The sequence below is a fragment of the Sphaerodactylus townsendi genome, linkage group LG13 (assembly GCF_021028975.2).
Source record: "Sphaerodactylus townsendi isolate TG3544 linkage group LG13, MPM_Stown_v2.3, whole genome shotgun sequence".
In the NCBI taxonomy this organism is placed as follows: domain Eukaryota; kingdom Metazoa; phylum Chordata; class Lepidosauria; order Squamata; family Sphaerodactylidae; genus Sphaerodactylus; species Sphaerodactylus townsendi.
The window spans coordinates 11,745,462-11,768,634 of NC_059437.1; the positions used below are offsets into that span (position 1 = coordinate 11,745,462).

Here is a 23,173-nt window from a genome sequence, read left to right on the forward strand (position 1 = left end):
CTATCTACTCAGATTGACAGCTGCTCTCCAAGGTCTCTGGAATAAGTCCTTCTCATCACCTCCTGCCCCGTCTCATAACTGGAGATGCCGAAGATTGAACCTGGGGCCTGAAGGATGCAAACCAAATGCTCTGTCCCTAAGACACGATCCGTGCCCTTCAACTGTGATTATCATACCTGCTCAGTTGGTGCCCAATGACTCAAATGCCTGCCGAACAGCTTTCTTTAAAAGCACGCCTGCATAAAAACTCTGCCAATTCAAACAGATTAGCAGCCGCTAACACTGCTAAGAACTGACACTAAACAGTGGCAATCTGCACCAACCAGTTACAAATACTGTTTGTTTTTCTTTTAAATAAATACTCTGCCAACGATCCAGCAATTTAAAGAGTTTTCTGCCGACTGGACCAGCAACGCAGCAAGGAAGGAGCAGAGCAGAACTCAGCAGAACTGTGCAGACCTCAGAGGGGACATGCAGTGGTGGGATCCAAAAATTTTAGTAACAGGTTCCCATGGTGGTGGGATTCAAACAGTGGCGTAGCGCCAATGGGGCTGGGCGGGGCACAACAGGGGCATGGCCAGGCATTCTGGGGTGGAGCATTAATAATTTATCTATTACTGTAAAAAACTCTTACTGTAAAAAAAGTTCCTAATTTCCAACTGGTATCGTTCTCTCCATAATTTAAACTCATTATAGCAAGTCCGATCGTCTACTGCCAACAGAAACAACTACTTCTCCTCGAATTGACTGCCTGTCAAATACTTTATACTTTCAAATACTTAATTTTGTTTCTAGAAATCAAAAGAAATATACTTTCCTTAAACAAGGAACTTTACCATATTTCTAAAACATGTTTTTAAAACAGCCCAACAGGGAGAATTATCCTGTTTTCTACCTTCGCTAACCAGCCACATAGGAAACAACAGGACTTGATGATTTTTGGACCTAATGGAATTTCTAACGGAAAAGCAGACCCAATTAGTAACCCCCTCTCGACACACACAAATAATTAGCAACCCACTCTCGGGAACCGGTGAGAACCTGTTGGATCCCACCTCTGGGGCCATGTGAGGACACACGTGCACAAAAAGCCAACAAACACAGCGACGCAACCTCCCAAATAGCCACAAACAGGATGAGGAAAAAAAACATCCAAGAATGGGATCCTTTTTGTTTTTGCTACTGGGGAACAGGACATAAGCCAAACCAGCAGGCTGTTGGAGCATGCTTCTTTGCAACTTTTTTTTAAAAAACTGCAGCGGTAGACCATGAGGGTTCTTGGAAAAAGAAAACTGTTTCACACAAGACTGAAGTCAGGCAGGGCGGGCTACCGCACTTTGCTTGCGGAACCTGCCAGACCTCACAAAACGAGCTCTGCCAGCCAAACGCTTTGCATTTCCAGTTTGGGTTAGCAGGAGAAAGCAGCTCATCTGGAGTCGACTCCCTCTCCCCCTTTATACCCCCAAGCGGGCTTGGCTAAGCCACAAGCTTCAATCCTGGCTTTCCCACGATGCACAGTGGATTTCTTGGAAGCCCAAGGCTCCGGAGCCGAGAGTCCTGAGTACGGTTCACATAACTGGGATCCTGCCTTCTCTCTCTCTCTCTCTCTCTCTCTCTCTCTCTCTCTCTCTCTCTCTCTCTCTCAGGGGCTCCTCCCAAGTTCCATTTTGATTTGCTGCTGACAAGGCCTGGCGCTGCCAGAGCATGTGCAAAAAAATTTGCTGGGCTTTTCCTGGAAGCAAAGAAATGGATGTTTCAACTGAAGGCCTGATGTCGTCGGCAAAGAAAGGGGGAGCAAAGAGTGCCCCTGCAAGCGACAATTGGAGCAACCTCAGCAGTTAAACATTAAATGGTGGTTTAAATTAAAAACCCGAGGCAGCCAAGAACCCACTTGGTGAGAACCCCTTGAAAAGCAGCCTGCCCTGTTTCTTAGCCCGTCAGTCACTCCATAGTTATTTCACTATGAAATCAGCTCCAAACAAGGAAATAGTAAAAATAAAATATGAGATTTAACAGAGCAGAATAGGGCCAGCTGTGTGGGAGAAACGTTAGCCTCAATCGGCTGCTTACATGACCCACTTGCCCGAAGGCAGAATCTGGGGACATGGGTTGTTATCTCCTGGGAGGAGTCTGCAAGCAGAAGAGAAACATAAGATCCTTTCGATCTTCTAGGTAAGATGGACAGGATGAGAGCGATATACTGAGATTGAAGGTCGTTATAGAGTAGGCAGTGCAGGAGGGCATGTTCTACAGTTTCTACTTCTCCTGTGTTGCACAAGCAAACTCGTTAGAGGAAAGGAATATCTGCCTTCCCGGAGGGCTGAAGGTAGAACATTGAAACATGCAACGGTAAACATTGGGCGTTTTCCCACTTACCTTCTGCCCCGCGCTACTGTAGGCAAGTAGCACGGGGTCCTCCGGCACTCCCCACTACAGGGGCAGCGACAACGCAGCCGCCCCGACGCTGCTGCTGTCGCGACCCCTCAGCGCGTGTCATTCCTGGCGCTCTTCCAAACGGCGCCTTTTGATGACCCCGCGCAAAGCGCGGCGTCGTGGGGAAGCCCGGGCACACTCCAGAGATGACACGCGCTGAGAGCAGCGCGCGGCATAGGGGGGTCGTGGCAAGTGGGGAAACACCCATTCTTCAGTATTTGGGAATATCAAGGGATCTGAGATAGTCCACAGGTTGGAAATATTTTGCGTATTGCAGGCTCAATGTGTAACTGTGTATCTGGGTCCTACGCAATTGAAGGAGATGACCCCAAAGCCATTGCTTTATTGCATCTTTGGATTTTTGGTAACCCATGGGCAGGGAGGCTTGAGCAGAGAGGCCATGTCCTCTCAATTGTGCTTTGCCAAGTTGAGTGATGGTTGACAAGAATTAGAGGTGCTAGGCCAGTTGGCTCAAACACAAGTTCTAAACAGCAGTTAAGAACATAAGAACGTAAGAACAAGCCAGCTGGATCAGACCAGAGTCCATCTAGTCCAGCTCTCTGCTACTTGCAGTGGCCCATCAGGTGCCTTTGGGAGCTCACGTGCAGGATGTGAAAGCAATGGTTGCACGGATCCACATATGGGTCTCCTTGGGGATCAAGCCAGTTTCTAATCTGAAACTAATCTGAAACTAGCCTTTGGGACAAATCGTGGAACTGCAAGGATCTTTTGCAAGATCTTCAACTGAACCACTTCTAATGAACACCTTTCTTGGTAGATGCAGAGTTGGGAACCATGTAAAAGCTGAGATACAATCTTTCCCAGGAAGACTTTGAGTGCTGCAGGGACAAAGGAAGATCATTTTATGAAGTAGCATTTTGATATTGGGGAGGATGATTTATATGCAGAATGATGATTTATATGCAGAATTAGTCGTTTGGGCACTCCAATGACTGGAAGATGAGATTTGGGTATTAAAGATTTTGGTTTGTTTGATATTATGGTCTTCAATTTGCCATCCATGTGTTCATGGGTAAGTGAGAGGACTTTTGTTTCTTGGTAGTTTATTATAGGTTCTTCCTCCCTGCAGTATGTGGCAAAGGCACAGAGGGATTTCCTGAGGTCCATTTGTGAGTGAGACAAATTGACTGTGTCAGATGCATATAATAAGGTGGAAATTGTTTTGTTAGCAAGCTTTGGTGAGTGGAAACTTGGATTCCTTAAATGTTGCACCCAAAGAATTTCACCTGCATCTGTGGCTGGCATCTTCATGTGAAACGTTAGGAACTAAAACCACCAGACCACGGCCACACAGCTCAGAAAACCCACAATAGCCAATTGATTTCAGCCGTGAAATGCCTTCGACAATACAAAGGATAGTGCACGTTTCTAGGAGTATCTAGCAACTCACAGATAACTGAATACTGAGGCCGTTTCTGCACGGCCCAAATAATGAATGCCTGGGGCGGTAAAACGCCGCTTCCAGGCCGGGCCGGGTTTCATAGCGCCGCTAAGCGTAAACGCGCAGCGGCGCATCTGGAATGCGCTTCTCTTCGCAGGGCGTCTTGTGTCGCTTTCAAAACAACAACCCTTTAAAGGGTTGTTAGAGGAGCGCTCTTCTGCGGATGGGTGCGAACCGGGCGTCAAGTAGGAAGAGCGCTCTTCAGCCGTTCGTAGGTTGCAGCTCCTCGCTCACACTGTCCCTCCGACCTCCAGGGTTTGAGGGCGGCGTGGGCGGGCCGCATGTACCTCGCAGGGCGTAATGGTAGCGACACGTAAGTGGGAGAGGGGAATTGTGGCGGCCCGCGCGAGCCGCTTCTGCCTTCTGCTGCCTGCTCGCACGCCTGCATAGTAGCCGCTTCCCCACGCCGGGCGTAAACTCTCGGGCGCAAGGAATTGGAGCCGTGCATAAACGGCCTGAACTAGATGAGTCAAAATAGCCAAAAGAGCAACTGCTATGTCTAGACAGGCAGAAGAATATAACATGACTTACAGTGCCATTCTCAACAGAGCTAAATCCTCCTAAGGTCACTGACCTCCACCATTAGTCTTAATGAGAAAGGCGGGCTGCAAATGACAGTATTAATTAACTCCAGTGACTTCAGAAGGGTGTAACTTTGCCTATGATGGCACTGTCAGAGAACTATAAAAAAGAGTAAAGTGAGAGGTAAATCATAGGCTCATTCCGCACGGGCAGAATAATGCACTTTCAAACTGCTTTCAGTGCTCTTTGAAGCTGTGCGGAATAGCAAAATCCACTTGCAAACAGTTGTGAAAGTGGTTTGAAAACGCATTATTTTGCCTGTGCGGAAGGGGCCATAGAATCAAAGAATTGGAAGAGACCCCAAGGGCCATCAAGTCCAACCCCCTGCAATGCCGGAACACACAATCAAAGCACTCCTGCCAGATGGCCATCCAGTCTTTCTTTAAAAACCTCCAAAGAAGGAGACTCCACCGCTCTCCAAGGTCGTGCATTCCACAGTCGAACAGCCCTTACTGTCAGAAGGTTTTTTCCTGATGTTTAGGGGGAATCTCTCTTCCTTCACCTTGAACCCTTGACTCCTGGTCCTAGTTTCTGTAGCTGCAGAGCACAAGCTCGCTCCCTCACCAACATGACATTCAATGAACTGAACTATTTTACTGCATCAACAGACATATCTGCCCAAAATATCAGAAAACACCACTTTTCTAGAAATTCTGCCTAGACATTCATATCCTCCCGCAAGATTAGCCCCAAGCATGCATACTTCCCTCCAAAGAAGAAAACTTCTGCTGAGAAACAATGAAATACAGAAGGGGAATTACTCATACCGGTTCACAGGTCTGGATGGTGACCTTCCTCACGGTGTTGTTTCCACCATCATTGACACTAATTGGAGTTATATCGCAGGGGCTGCCCGTCTGGGTCTGCTGGCATTGCTGGGCCACCGGAACATACTCCACAGGCTGGTTGATTTGACATTGGTCAGACTGCGTGTGCTGCTGGGCAAAGTGGTACTGCTTCTCCTAGAGGAAATAGTCCATGAGTCAGGCTCACATCCCTCACAGTGTTAACCCCATCTGTTCTCTGTGCACTGGGCCACTGAAAAAATATTAACACCCTTAAACAAGAATCCTTCAATGCTAATTTGTCTGGGTGGGTCTGACAAGCTTTTCTGCTAGTTCTTTTAAGACATTTTGACCCAAAATGGTCCACATCTGATAAACAAGAAGAAGAGTTTGGATTTATATCCCCCCTTTCTCTCCTGCAGGAGACTCAAAGGGGCTGACAATCTCCTTGCCCTTCCCCCCTCACAACAAACACCCTGTGAGGTGGGTGGGGCTGAGAGAGCTCCGAGAAGCTGTGAATAGCCCAAGGTCACCCAGCTGGCATGTGTGGGAGTGTACAGGCTAATCTGAATTCCCCAGATAAGCCTCCACAGCTCAGGCAGCAGAGCGGGGAATCAAACCCGGTTCCTCCAGATTAGAAACACGAGCTCTTAACCTCCTATGCCACTGCTGCTCCTAAAGAGAACAGAGGGCTGCCTATTTTAAACTAGTTGATGGAGCATTTCAAATCGGCATGGTGCGATGGTTAGAAGGCCAGGCTGAGGCTCCTTCTGCACAGCAAATGCATGATGGGTTGCAGTTGGGACAAAGTGATCCATTTTCCTGTTTTTGCGTTCACATGCATCTGTGCAGGCTGCAACTGGAGCCCACAGAAACAATGTGGGTTGATGTTTATTTTTTATTTACTTCCCACTGATGCGTAGCTACGCAAGCATCCACAAATGAACCCCCACAGCCAGGCTGATGTCTCACGATACGACTATATGCACTTGCGTAGCTAAGCAAACGTACACTGCCAAATTTAAAAAACAGGAAAGTGGAGGCGAATAAAGTGCCTCCTGCCTGGCCATTCGCTTGTGAGTGGCTGCAACCCAGGATTTTTGAAAAGATTCACTAGTAGGGCGATTCTCAAAAAACCCAGTTTGGGGAAAATAGCATGGGGCAGACTCGTTTTAGGGGCGGGATCTGTGTGAAGTTCCACCTCAAAACAGTTTTTTTACCATCCTACACCCGTGTTTATGACCCATATGGAATGGGCCTAGGACTCGGATGAACTGTGTTCCAATCCTCACATAGCCATGAAGCTCAGAGCAACAGTCAGTCTCTCTCTCTCTCCCTCCCCCTCTCTCTCTCTGGCCCCTTCCGCACACGCAGAATAATGCGTTTTCAAACCACTTTCACAACTGTTTGCAAGTGGGTTTTGCTATTCCGCACAGCTTCAAAGAGCACTGAAAGCAGTTTGATAGTGCATTATTCTGCATGTGCGGAATGAGCCTCTGCCTACCTATTTTACAGGGTCATTGTGAAGATAAAAAGCAGCATCAAAGGACTCTTGAGTTCTTCAGAAGAAATGAGGGATATATTTACACTGTGTGAGGCTCACAGCAAGTTGCTGTCTAACCTTTAGCTAATTTATAAGACACAAAGTCCCCAAATGAACCATACAGATGCAAAAAAAAATCCAGTAAGATTCTCTGATGTTATATTCAATATGAATATATTCCTGGCTTTATTGTTCACTGACCCCCTCTTGAATTATATGGCGAAGTGTGGAATATCGCAGCAGACAGATGGACAATCTGTCCATTATTGTTTCCATAAAGAAATTTGGGACTATAATTTTCCAAGGTGTGGAATGGAACATGTAATTTGGTCTAAAAGTAGCCAGGGAAGGGGCAGGCCTGATCAAGGTTGGGGGATGAAACTAGGGAAGATGAGTTTCAATTCTTTTTCCAACTATGAATTCTTCCTTTGACAACACCCCCACCCCACCCCCCGGATGCTTTAAGCCCCAGTAGAGGGGGAGAGTGGCCTGAATTTTGCCTGTCTTTTTTCACCTCTCCTACCAGAAAGCATTCAGGGATTCTGTATGGTTTATTTGGGGTATTTGTGTCAATATCATTTAGGGAAATGTCACACGAGGAAAAGTTAACCTGCCCTCTTTTCTTTATGCTGAGGCCTCCAGCCAGATCAACCTCCTCCCACACAGCTGTCTTTTAAGACAGAATATTTCTCTCCAGGACAATATAAATGCTCTTTTTTTCAAAGTTCGATGTTTAATAGTGCAGGCAATAATGGTTTTGATGAAAGCGGAGCTTAAATAGGATTCTCTAAGGTTAAAAGAGAATCTGCACTATTTTCCCTGACGGAAACAAGATGTATACACTTCCGCTGCACAGTGCAGAACCGCACTGTCATCTTTCCCTGAGATAGAGTATAACTTGCTGCAGCCTAATTTTCTGTCCACTTATGCAGCAAGTTTTCTGGGAACTCCAGGCCACGTTGTATCAGAGCCACTTTTCAGGGGGCGAGGCAGCTGGTTCACTTTGTCTGGCTCTCAGTTCCTGCCTACCCAGAATCTTTGTAGTCAAGTGGCAAGGAATATCGTTGTGGGGATGCCAAGGCTGTGCTGCTGCTTCAAAGTTTAGCCTTGCCTGTCCGCTCTGCTTGCCCTTCCACTCCATACGGATGCAGAGCAAAAATATCACTGATCTCTAGTACAAGGAAACTAACACCAGACCTAGACCTTGCTATCATTCTACGAAGTTGGAGATGTAAAACTGTGCTATGTATTTGGTCCTTTTAAAGGAGAGCTGCCGTTCATCAGTCCTGCAGACGATGCTCGACACTTGTTGCAGGAACAGCACTGAACCTTTTGTGTTGCTGAGTGAGTGTTTCTCTCTCCACCCCCACCCTTCTGTTGTAGCCAAAGAGAAACAGGTGCTGCCTTTGTGTCCAGAAGTGCAGGGATTAGTGGAGAGGTGGAGAGGAGTAACCTGGGAAACAGGCCCCTTTGGAGATTCTACAATAAAAGGACTGGATCCAGGCTTTAGGGATTCTTTGCAAACTCCTGACCGGCAGGACCCCTTCCAAGAAAGCTGCAACACAGATAGTTAGAGCAGATAAGCTACTGGGTGCTACTCTTAGTTGCCATTTCTTGGTGCTCACCTGTGCAGGTGAACAAGGCCTTACAAGAAGCAGCTGCCTCCCTGGTTGATAGCATCTGTTCTGGGCAGCCCTTAAGGCAGGGGTGTCAAATTCACGGCCCTCCAGATGTTCATGAACTACAATTCCCATCAGTCCCTCCCAATATGACCATTGGCTATATTGGCAAGGGCTGATGGGAATTGTAGTTCATTAACATCTGGAGGGCCGCGAATTTGACACCTGTTCCTTAAGGTTTGCTCCAGCAGGTGAGTGAGCAGGGACCAGTGCATGCAGCAGCTACAATTAACCGACTGTTGGTTATCTGGCAAGGGTGGGGAGGAAGATGAAGGTGGTATGCATCTTGACAAAGGGAGGAAGGGTGGCCAGGTCCTCCCTGGGCATCTAATTCTACTACTTTCTGTCCCCCCAGACAGAGAGCAAGAACAACCTTCAATTACTTCAGCTCCACAATGGCATCCCTCTGAAGGCAATGGGGTCTTGGCATCTGACCAAACCTGCCAACCTTTAACCCCATCCATACACACCGCATCTAGTTTCTTGTATTAGCTCCCACTCAGCCAAAAGTCTATCAAAAGAATGAAACCACAACCTTGAAAAAATGCATTATTTTACTGGAAAAAAATAACAAAAAGGAAGTTACCTGGTCTGGATTTAGCAGCTCGTACTTTCTTACTGTTTTTTCAATGATCACATTATTTCCTCCTCTCAGAAGTGGAGACAGCGGCTCCTGGAAATATAAAACAGTTAGTTTGAATGACTGATCAGCACAACTATTATTTACTTAATCTGGGAGGAAAAAAAACATTATTCTACCTCTTTGGCATTCGAGGCTGCTTACAAATGCAATGAAAACATAATTACATAGGAAAGAAATCCGCATGAAAACCAGGGCAATAAACAATTATCAATAAATCTTTCATATGTCCTTGTTATGGTTCATTCAGAACTTTATAAGTCAAAACTTTGAACTGTGCCTGGAATTGGGGAGACAGATGACCTTGTAGATTAGAATAATATGCTCACTGAAGCAAAATCTTGTTAACCAGATGGCTGCTGTTCTAGACTCACTGTGGATTCCAAAGGTTTTTCAAAGGCACCACCATAAATGCCCAATTCGAAAGAAGCAGCATTTGAAAAACAGTGGATGGCTCCAAGTGGAGCTCACAAGCAAGGTATTAAATCAGAGAGTTTTCATATCATCAGCACCAAACAAAAGCTGCAAAAGGCAATTCAACAATCTTTGAAGCAAAATGTGATTAGAGCGTTAACTTGCCATTATCAAGAACGCCAACCCTCAGAGATTTAAGATGGACTGCAGCCCTGTACACACAACATATTTGCACACATAGCCAACACCGAGATTGGTGGGGCATGGGCAGGCTGGTTTCATACCCCACTCATGATTAACAAGATCTTCTGCTACCTTACTTGTTTTCTGATCTACGTAATTATGTAAGTCATTGTTTCTATGTGCACAATGAATCACTGTTGTTTGTACATTCACTGTGAATGTTTGTAATTTGTTATTATTGCAATGAAGGTATATTTACTTTATGTATAGGTGCACTACACTTTATTGTTTATGCATGCCAACATACACAGTGCCCTGGTTGTTGTCATTTGTACTGTGTACGTTTTTGTATAGTGTCCGCTCATGATTGAGCACATCGGCTCCACCTACAAATGCTTTCTTCATACACACACAGAACTTACGTGTCTCCCAAACAAAATGAGCATGGGTAGACTTCCTCACTGTGATCTCGACCTTGTGATCACAGATCACAAGACTGAGGCTCAGCAGTGGTGTAGGAGGAGCAGCAGTGGCGTAGGAGGTTAAGAGCTCATGTATCTAATCTGGAGGAACCAGGTTTGATTCCCCGCTCTGCCGCCTGAGCTGTGGAGGCTTATCTGGGGAATTCAGATTAACCTGTGCACTCCCACACATGCCAGCTGGGTGACCTTGGGCTAGTCACAGTTCTTCTGAGCTCTCTCAGCCCCACCTACCTCACAGGGTGTTTGTTGTGAGGGGGGAAGGGCAAGGAGATTGTAAACCCCTTTGAGTCTCCTGCAGGAGAGAAAGGGGGGATATAAATCCAAACTCTTCTTCTTCTTCTTCATATCTATATAGCTGGCTGGATGAACGCATGTAGACAAGGGGTAAAGCTAACCACAAATGAAACAGCATGCTCGGTCCTGCTCCAATTCCATACATATTGCCCTGAACACACAGGATTGCACGCACGAGAGATAGTTGCAACAGTGAACAGGTTTTCTTACCTGTTCAGGATTCTCCAATATAATCCTCCGGACAGTACCTTGGGAAAATGGGGACAATTTCAATGATGGAGATGGGACTTCCTGTAGAGGAAAAAAGATAACAAACAGTAAATATAATTGGAAACCTGGACATTTCCTTGCAATTGAGACAAATCAATCCACAGATATTAATTCCAAATTGATGTTGATATAGAATGCAGGTTATAAAAAATGAAATAGCCATCTTATTAGTTAAAGAAGAAATGCGGAGTTTGGAATCAACACTAAAACACTACAAAAATACACCTTCGCAAGAGAGAAAAGGTTGGCCAAAAGTGTATCCTGGCAACCTGGCTGCAGCCTCCCACATGAAAAGCACCAGATGCAATAGCCCTGCTACCCAACCTTGCCAAAGGGAATCATGGGCTCCTTCCGCACATGCAGAATAATGCACTTTCAAACTGCTTTCAGTGCTCTTTGAAGCTGTGCGGAATAGCAAAATCCACTTGCAAACAGTTGTGAAAGTGGTTTTAAAATGCATTATTTTGCGTGTGCGGAAGGGGCCATAGCCACAGGAGGGGGGCGTGCTTGTGGCAAATTTAATTGGAAATGCTCAGTGGTGGTAAAATCCAGATGTGGGGCCAAAAGCTGCTTTTAATGGCGTGTTTTTCATACTGATAATTTATGTTGTCAAGTTTATGATTTTATTGTACCGGTTTGCTTGAGAATTGCCTCCAGCAGAGATCTAAAGTAGCAGCATATGCACTTCCTAGACAAGTCAGTAATAAACAAATAAGTTTGGGGTGCCAGTTCATGAGGTCAGCAGGTACTCCCAAAACCAGAGTGTAGCTTTGCAAATGTGTATTACCATTTTAAAAAGAGCCCCCCCCCCCCCCCCCGGCTAAACACACATAAAACATTCAAATCCAGGATCTAAAATTATCTAAGTGTATCACTGGAACTGGAGATTCAGCCAACCATTTTTCTTCTATATGCATAAACTTTTGTAATAACTATATTGTAGGATAAAAAAGAAATGCATTGGAAGGAATGTGATAGGCAACAGCTTGTAAAATCAAAGTTCTGGGGTCAAACTAGATTTTTACCCACTAAAGCAGGAGCTATTTACAGAAATTTTTCTTCCCTCCGCAATCTTAAACAGTCACCACCAGAGGTGTAGCAAGAGGGGAAAGCGGCCGGTACACTGGTGCGTCCTCCACCCCTGCCACACCCCTGGAACGCCCTGCCCCGCAATGCCCCAGAACACCCTCGCCACGCCCCCAAAGGGGCGTGCACTCGGTATATTGCACACACCCCTGCCCCCTTGGAGCTACACCTCTGGTCACCACAAAAGCAATCGATAACATTTAAAATGGAATGTAAGAGTAGATCAGCAATTGTTATTCCAAGGTTTGGGAAACAACGCTCGTCCAAATGCAGGAAATTAAATGGCTGTCTAATTTAAAAATCATGTTTGGCTGTTTTAATTTTTCAAATGCGGAGCCTGCTTTTGTGCTTAATAAGCCCACAAGGTAGCTCACATGCTTCAAGCAAATCTGCATAAAAATTCCAAATCCTTCTAAAAATGCAAACATTTTCTCAAATAAAATTAACTAGCAACGCAAATTGGGCTCCTTCCGCACATGCAGAATAATGCACTTTCAAACTGCTTTCAGTGCTCTTTGAAGCTGTGCGGAATAGCAAAATCCACTTGCAAACAGTTGTGAAAGTGGTTTGAAAACGCATTATTCTGCGTGTGCGGAAGGGGCCTCAGACAGGAAAGGAGCAAAGGACCATCCAAGTATCAACCAAAATATAACTGTTTTGGCTTAATGCCATAAAGATAATAATTTTGATGTCCTGCCATTAGCTTCAGGAGGGATATTCAACGAGAAAGGTGCCATCATTGAAAAGACTCTACTTCTAGTCACTGTCTGGCTTCTGAGACCAGATTTACGCCCAGCTGGACTTCAAAAGACAGTCTCAGAAAATGGGTAGATTTACATGGGAATTGACGTACTTTCATACACTCTACTGTGAAGCTGGGTCAAAACCAGCACTTTGAAGCAGAACAAAGAGAAGGCAGAATAGATCTTCAAACACAAGAAGAATATATTCTGTGGGGAGAATCCCAGCGAACAGCCTCGCTTCTAGATTCAAACTACTGAAATTTCAGAAACACCTGCTCAAATGCTTGAAAATGTACACTGGAGTTTAGAAAGCAAGCATTCTCCGTTTAAATAAGTGGAGAAGACTCTGAAAGCAGGAAACTTATACTATCACTGAATAGATTCCTGGATGATATTTTTATGATTTTGGAGGGAACCAAAGAACCTCTTATTGATTTTGATTGGTTCATTAATCACATACATAGCACAATCAAATTTGAAATGACCTTTGATGCATCGAAAGTACATTTTCTGGACATGGAAATTAGAAGAATTGGTGTTACCTTGCAAACACTTTTCTACAGAAAGTCCACAGACGCTACTTCCTATTTTGCAGGAAATAGTTTTCATATGCATCATTTAAAAAGAAATGTACCATATTCTCAACTTTTAAAATTGCAGTGCAGCTGTTGACTTTCATAGACAGACAGAGAGACTGATGAACCAACTCACAGGAAAGGGGTTACTCTTCAAGAATGGTTCAGGGCTCCCAAAACACGGAGGACAACTTTGCTCCTCCCAAGATCAAAGAACAAAGCGCGTAGAATGATAATTCCCCTGACATATAATACTACATATAAAGCAGTTCAGGCAATCCTAACAAAACATTGGCACTTTTTGTCTAACATCCCCAGGTGCCCAAATCCTCCCCTTTTTACAGCTAAAAGAGCTGAAAATGGTTTGAGACAGGTTACTGAGCAGCAGACTGCCAGAGGTAACAGAGAATATAACCAAGTAAAAGTAAAATGGAATGTAGGAGGGAGGGGGAAGATAGCACCAAAAGGGTTTTTTACATGTGGCAACTGCAGGATGTGTGGGAGCACAAAAAAGAAGAAGAATATTTCAGAAATCATGCAATAGCAAGACTTTTCACAAAAACCCATTCAATGACTATAATTCAAAGGTGGTAATTTATGTTATTCAGTGTCCCTGTAATTTGATGTATGTAGGAATGACTATCAAAACTGTCAAGGGAAGAATCAGCGAGCACAAGAGCTGCATAAATTAAAGAGACTTAACACTCCATTAATCAAGTACTATCTAACCTTTGGTCATACGGAGAAACAGCTACATTTTTGGGTGGTGGTGAAGTTACAGCAGGATCTTCCCCAACATTTACAGAGAAGTGTTTTGGGATTCACTATCTACAAATGTTAGCACTTCAAAGTCTGAATGCATCAGCAGATTGGACATGCTGCATATGATTACACTTGCAGTTTTCAGATTTGTAAATATACATTCTTCCATTCTACCTTTTCTTTCTCTCCTTCTCCCCATCCCTCTCCTTGTAATCTGTATCATGTGGGAATAATTGCATCATCCTTTCATTTCATATAATAGCTAGGGTGTTAGTGCTACTTCATTTTATCACTGGTTGATGTTACACACATCCAGAAACGCTGGTAATTTCATATCAGATTACTTCTGATCGGTTATTTACAGATTTTTGCCGTGGGGTGGGCCTAAGGTATATTAAATCTATATAACTTAGCTTATTAATATACTTCTGTCATTTATATTTTAGCGTGAGCCAGTTTCAGGGGTGAAAGGCCCACGGTTTGTAATTACAGTCAACATCAGGTCATAGAATCTTACAAAACTTTTTTTTCCAAAATTTCCTTGTTATAGTTACAATATTAGTTATGTTAATTAGGTTCACATTTTTTGTCACCCTCTTCTATTTTCAAATGAAAATACTTTGTAAGGTATATTTCCAGATGTGTTTTGAATAATTTTGATTTGTATTTATGACCACTGATGGAAGTCAAAAGGTCAAAATGCATATGGTCATTTATTATTAATGGATCATCAACTGTGTTTGAGATCTTGTTAACATTTTATGCTGATTTTTAAATATGTAGCCTGAATTCCAGACCCTGTGTTTTTAACAAAATGTTTCTGTACATCATACAATACATATACTTATTTTGTTATAGAGTGTATAGTTTGTAGCTCAACCTTTGAGGCTCCCCAATCATTGATGGACGTAATCCTTTTATCTGTAATTTTTGGAATTGCTGCTATAATGTATTTTAAATGAATTTTAATGTTTTATCACTATATTGTATTTATGAGACCTTATATTGTATTTGTTTTATGTCTCATTGTACACCGCCCAGAATCCTTCGGGGGGTTGGGTGGTCTATTAAGCCTAACAACAACAACAACAACAACAACAACAACAACAACAACAACAACAATCCAGTATATCTTCAAGTTTAGTGGAAATAGATGGAATCAGCAGGAGCTAAGTTGTACATGTACAAAGTTCTTTGAATGCCTTGGGTACAAAATTCAGTCCTTGTGATCTCCAATTAAAAGACTTTCAATCAGCAGAGATGGCAAAGACCTCTGCCTGAGACAGCTGCTGCCAGTCACAGAAAACAACACCAGTCGATATGAATTAATGAACATAAATTAATGTACATGAATTAATGATCTAAGGGAGCTTCATACAGCCACTTACACAGAAACAAAGAGTTTGCCCCTACTGTGCATATAAATGGAATGGCTGAAAAAAACACCATACCAACTGTATCGTTTCTTGTCTTCACTGAGTACCATCAGTGGAAGGTGATGAAAAATCTGTGGATGCAGCCAAAACAAATTGCATTCCCAATGTAAGAAGGGTTTTGCTGGGGCAGGTAAGTGATCATGCAACTTTGGGTGGAGTCAATCCACTGAAATGTGCTTTTGGCAATTGCTAGACAGAGGAATCAACCAAGGCAGATCACATGAGAAGTTCCAATACGGGATCAGTGCCAGGAGGGGCATCAATGGCAGGAAAGGCTTTTATGGTTTGCCAAAACAGTGATTGCTCAAGAGGCAATTTTGTGTTTAATGCCTTCATCTGACCCAGTTCTAGGTAAGCTTCACACCTGCCAGCACCGTCAACTCTAACACGGGACAACTCTCCTGAATAAACTGTAGCAAAATCAAGGATTGGGGATAACCAGTAGCTTCGCACTCATCCATGTCAATCAGAGCGCTTATTCATATATTAAAACTGGGAAGAAATAATTAGTTTAAAGAGGAAGATGATAGTTTACAGAAGGCACGATTTGTCCAAAGCTGAGCATTTTCACTGGTTTCAGATTATGTACATGCATAAAACCTCTTAGCCCTGACCTGTATAGCTCCAGACCATCCTGATCTTGTTTTCTGCTGCTGCAGAGACTAAGACCAGGAGTAGTGGGTTCAAGGTGCAGGAAAAGAGATTCCATGTAAACATCAGGAAAAACTTCCTGACAGCCAGGGCTGTTTGACAGTGGAATGCACTACCTCAGAGTGTGGTAGAGTCCCCTTCTTTGGAGGTTGGTTATTTATTTATTTGTTTGTTTGTTTGTTTGTTTGTTCGTTTATTATCATATTTATATACCGCCCTATCCCCTAAGGACTCTTTTAAAGAAAGGCTGGATGGCGCGGAGTCATCAAAAGGTGCCATTTCTTCAGCGCCAGGAATGACGTGCGCTGAGGTGGTGCAAGAGCGGCAGCGTCGGGGTGGCTGTGTGGTTGCCGCCCTTGCAAGTGGGGAGCGCCGCTGGACCCCGCGCTACTTTCCCGGAGTAGCGCGCATCCGAAGGTAAGTGGGGAAAGCCCCATCTTCAACATGGTTTTAGATTATTTTAGGAAAGTTCAAATCCAGCTTTGTTTCACTTTATTAACGTATCCTGTCCTTCTCCTGCTGCTGCCTACTGTAATAGTAAATTGTAAACTCCGTGCTTATATTACAATGGAAAATATGGTGTATGCTGATAATGTTATACATCTGCAACCATTCCAAAGACTCTTTTCTGCGGCGTTTTTAATGCATGGGTAGGCAGACAGCAGCATAAATGAACCAAAATGTGACCCATGACCATCATCAATTGACCTGTCTCCAAAGCTCTTCTGAGGACTAAAAGGAGAGTTCTAGGCCAGCCAGCTTCCTGCCCACAGGACATAAATGCACCTCACAGGGCAGGCAACAGAGCTCTCTGAAATGTTCAGACTTGGTCAGCAATAAGTAGGTTGGTGGGAGAGCACAAGTTGAGAAAACTGAACGTGCTTCTCCATTCCTAGTACTGTGCTATAAACTGTTCCTGGGCTAAAATAATTGCCAACCACTATTCTATATTCATAAGTATTAGGTGAAAACAAGAATCTTCATTGGCACTGTCATGGCAATTTGTCTTCCAAAAATAATTATATACATGCCTGAACAGCGCCCAGCTGCCGCCAGGGGCCTTTTAAATACATAACTCATGTTACCAAGCTCCACAGCTTAAGCGGAGTAAATGAATCAGTTATTGAACTGGTCTCTTATCAACCCACAAGCTCATTATGGTTACAGAGAATGAAAGGTGATATTAAAGTAGAATCAACTCTAATCTTCAGCGATTTATAAGAATGGGTTCTAAATCCTGCGGAGGATGCATATGGGAAAGTTCTGTGGGATGGTTCTCTTAATGAGGACATGTTTTGGTTTTCAAAGGATGGGTGCTCCAATCTTGCCAAATTAGAATCCAAGAAACAGTTTGAGTTAAGGGATGAGTCTCATGTCCAATTTAATTGGCATATCTGTAAAGATGCTCATTGGCAAAAGCTTGTAAATGACAATTTAGGCCTGGTTCAAACATGTAGATGGGACTGAGAATGCAGAATGCTGAGGTAGTAAAGTAAACCCTAATTTCAGACTGTACATAAAGTGTGATGAATCATCTCCTGTGCTAAGAACTCCCTACAAGCAAAGAAAACAGATAGGGTCTTTCTCCCACCTATGCCAATTCATTCTTTCTACTAAAGAATGTTTAACACATCTGGGGCGATTCCACACACGAGTAAAATAGGTTCGACCCAGTTCCCTGAGAAGGGTACTGACCTAGGTCAAAGCCATTGTTGTTCCCCACTGCAACCAGCTTGATCCCAGCTCGGAGGGCAGAATCATCCTGTGCCTCTTCGCCGCTCCGTTCCGATTGGCTACTGTTCTACGACCATGTTCCGTCTACCCCCATAAGAACATAAGAACATAAGAACAAGCCAGCTGGATCAGACCAAAGTCCATCTAGTCCAGCTCTCTGCTACTCGCAGTGGCCCACCAGGTGCCTTTGGGAGCTCACATGTAGGATGTGAACGCAATGGCCTTCTGCGGCTGTTGCTCCCGATCACCTGGTCTGTTAAGGCATTTGCAATCTCAGATCAAAGAGGATCAAGATTGGTAGCCATAAATCAACTTCTCCTCCATAAATCTGTCCAAGCCCCTTTTAAAGCTATCCAGGTTAGTGGCCATCACCACCTCCTGTGGCAGCATATTCCAAACACCAATCACACGTTGCGTGAAGAAGTGTTTCCTTTTATTAGTCCTAATTCTTCCCCCCAGCATTTTCAATGAATGTCCCCTGGTTCTAGTATTGTGAGAAAGAGAGAAAAATGTCTCTCTGTCAACATTTTCTACCCCATGCATAATTTTGTAGACTTCAATCATATCCCCCCTCAGCCGCCTCCTCTCCAAACTAAAGAGTCCCAAACGCTGCAGCCTCTCCTCATAGGGAAGGTGCTCCAGTCCCTCAATCATCCTTGTTGCCCTTCTCTGCACTTTTTCTATCTCCTCAATATCCTTTTTGAGATGCGGCGACCAGAACTGGACACACTTAAGGTTATCACACTTAAGGTTATCACAGCTTTAAATGCCATTAAATGCCCCACAAACGTTATAAAAAAAACTGCCACAGGAATGGAGGGATGAAGGTGGTGTTTTTTGATTGGCCAGCTGTACGCATGCCCGAAACACTCAGCTGTGATTGGCCGAATGGGGGACTCCTGGCACCAGAGATTCCGCACTTTACTGGAATGGAGCTGAATTCGAGCATGGTTCCCTGAAAAAGTAGTAGTTCCCAATTGGAGTTGGAAATTTGACCGTTACACGGGGCGAAGCTGGTACAAAACCACGTCGATCCCAGTGGTTGTGCAGAGCACTTAGGTCAATAACGCAAGTGCAGAATCGACCCTGAACATTCAAAACTGGAATCTACCATATACAATATGACACGGACTATTCTGTCTCCTAAGGAGCTGCTACCTCATTACTATCCTTTATGCTTGATCAGGCCTAACATAAAGTTAGGACCAAACTAGACACAATGGAAGGTAGCCACATTTATTTATTCACGTTGCTTGGTTTTATGCTTTAGTAAATAAATACAGGAAAGCAACTGGTTAGGACAGCATCAGTTTTTTAGAGGAATGTTAGATTAAGTTCTATTTTATACTTTAACTTTTTACCTCTTATAGTCTGTAAAAATTAGGAATTTGGTGTTTTATGAATTACTGTATTACTGGTTGTTAACTGTAAACAAACATTCTTTCGTTCATTAGTTCGTTCGTTCGTTCGTTCATTTATTCATTCATTAAGAACATAAGAAAGAGCCTACTGGATCAGATCAGAGTCCATCTAGTCCAGCACTCTGCTATTTGCAGTGGCCCACCAGGTGCCTTTGGGAGCTCACATGCAGGATGTGAAAGCAATGGCCTTCTGCTGCTGCTGCTCCCGAGCACCTGGTCTGCTAAGGCATTTGCAATCTCAGATGAAGGAGGATCAACGTTGGTAGCCATAGATCGACTTCTCCTCCACAAATCTGTCCATGCCCCATTTAAAGCTATCCAGGTTAGTGGCCATCATCACCTATATGTGCACTGAGCCACTAACATTCATGTCATTCTAATGTAAGAAGAGCACAGCTGGATCCAGTATCGTGCTCCCACAGTGGCCCAACCACTTGTCCTGGAGGACCACAGACAGAGCACAGGGGCCTTCTCCTGACTGGCCTTCAAAAACCAGTACTTAGAGGGTTACTGTCTCAATCTTTATGGCGCCACAAGGCTCTTTGCCACCTTTTCCCCCTGACATGCTAGCTTTCCATGTGCACCGAGTCACTAACGTATAGGAAAAACAGGTGACAAAGATTTTAAGACACAGAAACTCAACACATGGTACAAAGGAGGAGCATAAACCCAAATGTTTACATCACTAGTCAAAAATATGCTAGGAAATGTGGTTAGATACCATATTTACTATGAATTTATAATGACACCCCCAGCACTATTTTTTGCACTGGACTTAACTGTAACTTGTACCCAAAATGACCTCCTCTTATTTGCTTAGAACAAGGAAAACTAGCCTTGCACTTGAATAAATACTGTAGTTTGATGCATCTAATAGCTTGTGCTTTGCCTTTACGTTTTTCCCAAGTCAGCAGGCTCCCCAGTTAGGACTGAACTCATTTCAGTTTCATCTGAGTTTTCTCCTATTGCCAATAAACAAAACTTTTTTTCTTTGTCTGGAATGAGCTGCACTAAATGTGAGATATTTGTGCAAATTCAAGCCCGTGCTCCTCACCCTGTTCCATATCTCTACCTCAGGGAAGGAAGGGAAGGGTTAATTTTCCCTCAGAGATTTTTCTCTTTTTCACAGGCTCTTTCCGCACATGCAGAATAATGCCCTTTCAGACTGCTTTCAGTGCTCTTTGCAGCCGTGCAGAATAGCAAAATCCACTGGCAAACAGTTGTGAAAGTGGTTTGAAAACGCATCATTTTGCGTGTGCGGAAGGGGCCACAGCTTCTCAGACAAAAGAAAGTAACCCATCACCAAAGTCATAATGAAGCAAACATCTGAAGAACTCCACAATTGGTCCAGAAACTTCATGCTGAAATCAGTGGCATACCCTGAAGGAAATGGCACCTGGGGGCAAGAACTGAGTGTGCGCCCCCCCCAAAAAAGTTCAAACCGCCCCCACACACAAAATTGGGGGGGGGGCAAGCAAGAAAAGTGGGGTGGGTGAACGAGCAAGCAGGGTGGGCAAACTAGTGGTGAGCAGGGCAGGCGGACAAGAAGATTGGGCAAGTGGCAGCCAAATGCACCCTCACATGACCCAGGTGAGTAGCGCCTGGGTCTCGAGCCCCCTCATGCCCCCCCCCAGGCACACCACTCGCTGGAATCAATTTTGTTTACGGTTCTGGTTCTATGGGACTTCTTCTAAGCAGTAACACCCATTCCACATACTTCCTTGTGGTGGCAGCTGAAGTCTTTTCGCCCACCTATCTCGGGGCTTCCTTAGCCCCCTTCCCCAATACTTCGGCCAAAGAACCCACTTAAGGTTATCACAGCTTTAAATGCCATGCAAAAAATGCTTATGAGGAAAATGGCAAAGAGGTCGCGCCCTCTTGGTCAGGCATCTCCAGCTCTCAATTTGAGAGGCTAGCGTCCCATCCCCTTTGCTTTCATTCTGTCCCCTGATTGAGGGCATCACCAATCCCAGGCAAGATATGCCACACCCCCAGCCAGCCCTCTGCCGAAACCCACACTTCACAGAAATGTAAGGGCTGCCTGTCCCAGAAATGCAAAAACCTTTCCCAGAGAAACCAAGGCTCTTTCCGCACACGCAGAATAATGCACTTTCAAACTGCTTTCAGTGCTCTTTGAAGCTGTACGGAATGGCAAAATCCACTTGCAAACAGTTGTGAAAGTGGTTTGAAAACGCATTATTTTGCGTGTGCGGAAGGGGCCTAAGAAAATGGCCAGGAAACCACAAGAGGAGCTTCAAAGAGCTGCACTAAATGCGAAATATTTGTGGAAATAAAGCCAATTTCTCAGCAGCAATTGACACTCCTGGCAAATGATGGGTGAAAAGTAAGAACATGCTTTAGAAAGGAGAAGAGCTCCTCATATTGGGATTGAAGGTGAGCTGTCTTGAACCAGCCGCTGGCCTGGGGGCTAACAGTGAAAATACGCCCCTGTTTACATTCCAGACTCTTCCGACGCTGAAGCCTGGTCTAGGCATGCAGAAGAAGGAGATAGTAGAATGAGCCACACCACTCCAAGGTGCCAGTGGGGAGATTTGTATTTTTAACACTCCTTCATGTAAAAGCTCCCTATATTTTTTAATATTAATATTTTGGAGCAGCAGTGGCGTAGGAGGTTAAGAGCTCGTGTATCTAATCTGGAGGAACCGGGTTTGATTCCCAGCTCTGCCGCCTGAGCTGTGGAGGCTTATCTGGGGAATTCAGATTAGCCTGTGCACTCCCGCACACGCCAGCTGGGTGACCTTGGGCTAGTCACAGCTTCTCGGACCGGCTCTCTCAGCCCCACCTACCCCACAGGGTATTTGTTGTGAGGGGGGAAGGGCAAGGAGATTGTAAGCCCCTTTGAGTCTCCTACAGGAGAGAAAGGGGGGATATAAATCCAAACTCTTCTTCTTCTTCTTCTTCTTCTTCTTCTTCTTCTTCTTCTTCTTCTTCTTCTTCTAATATTAACATCTCAAAAGAGTCTACTTTCACTAGGGATGCTGGCCTCTAGGTGGGACCTGGGGATCCATCCGAATTACAGTTCATCCCCAGACTACAGAGATCAGTTCCCTGGAGAAAATGGATGCTTCAAGGGTGCACCCATTTGTACCCCACTGAAGTTCCCGTCCTCCCCAGGATCCATCACCAAATCTCAAGAGTTTCGCAACCTGGATCTGAGGCCCTTCCGCACAAGCAAAATAATGCGTTTTCAAACCACTTTCACAACTGTTTGCAAGTGGGTTTTGCTATTCCGCACAGCTTCAAAGAGCACTGAAAGCAGTTTGGAAGTGCATTATTCTGCATGTGCGGAATGAGCGTGACAGTCCTACCTACTCATCACCCACTGGAGGCCAAGGAGAACCTGGCAACCAGAAGTCTAACCCTTTGCCTACTGGACTAGTTTTCCACTTACGGGGAATTATCTATGAAGAGCATTTTTGTAAAAAAAACACAACCTTTCCTTGCCTTAATGGTACAGAAGTACAGTCCACTCTACAGCACCATAATCTGCCCCTTCGCTGCCACCTCTAGCTGTAGTGGTCAGATAAAACACACCCCATTCCAGTCTACCTCTGTTTATTTCCCAGTACACCATGTAAATCTATTTCCTCGTTCAGACATCGCAAGCAGGCCCATATTCAGAACCACCTGGACATTCCACCTCTGTGCCTTGGTAAAAGGATGGGATGCAGATAAGAATTCTAGCATTATTATTAAAAATATAGAGGGAGGCACAGACAATGCAAGCAATGCTGTAATAACCCTTAAAAAAAAGCCAAGTTGTATTTTTTTGAACTAGAATAAGGGAAAGTATAGCATGCAACAAAACATATGGGATGAGAGGACCAAAAGGAAGAAACGTTGCAAACTTTGCTGCTATTACCCTGTTTCCCCGAATATAAGACATCCCCCCAAAATAAGACATAGTAGAGGTTTTGCTGAAGTGCAAAATATAAGGCATCCCCCGAAAGTAAGACATAGCAAAGTTTTTGTTTGGA

General features: G+C 44.3%; 1 protein-coding gene across 2 annotated transcripts in view; it reads right to left on the bottom strand.

Moving 5' to 3' along the window:
* Nucleotides 1–23,173, bottom strand: part of POF1B (POF1B actin binding protein) — a 56,444-nt gene that overhangs the window by 18,522 nt on the left and 14,749 nt on the right. For both annotated transcript variants that reach the window (XM_048514785.1, XM_048514784.1), the window contains exons 2-4: nt 10,708–10,788; nt 9,071–9,157; nt 5,245–5,439 (exon numbers count right to left, since the gene is read on the bottom strand). In XM_048514785.1, coding sequence (XP_048370742.1) covers nt 5,245–5,439; nt 9,071–9,157; nt 10,708–10,788 — 363 coding nt within the window. The remainder of the gene's footprint in view (nt 1–5,244; nt 5,440–9,070; nt 9,158–10,707; nt 10,789–23,173) is intronic.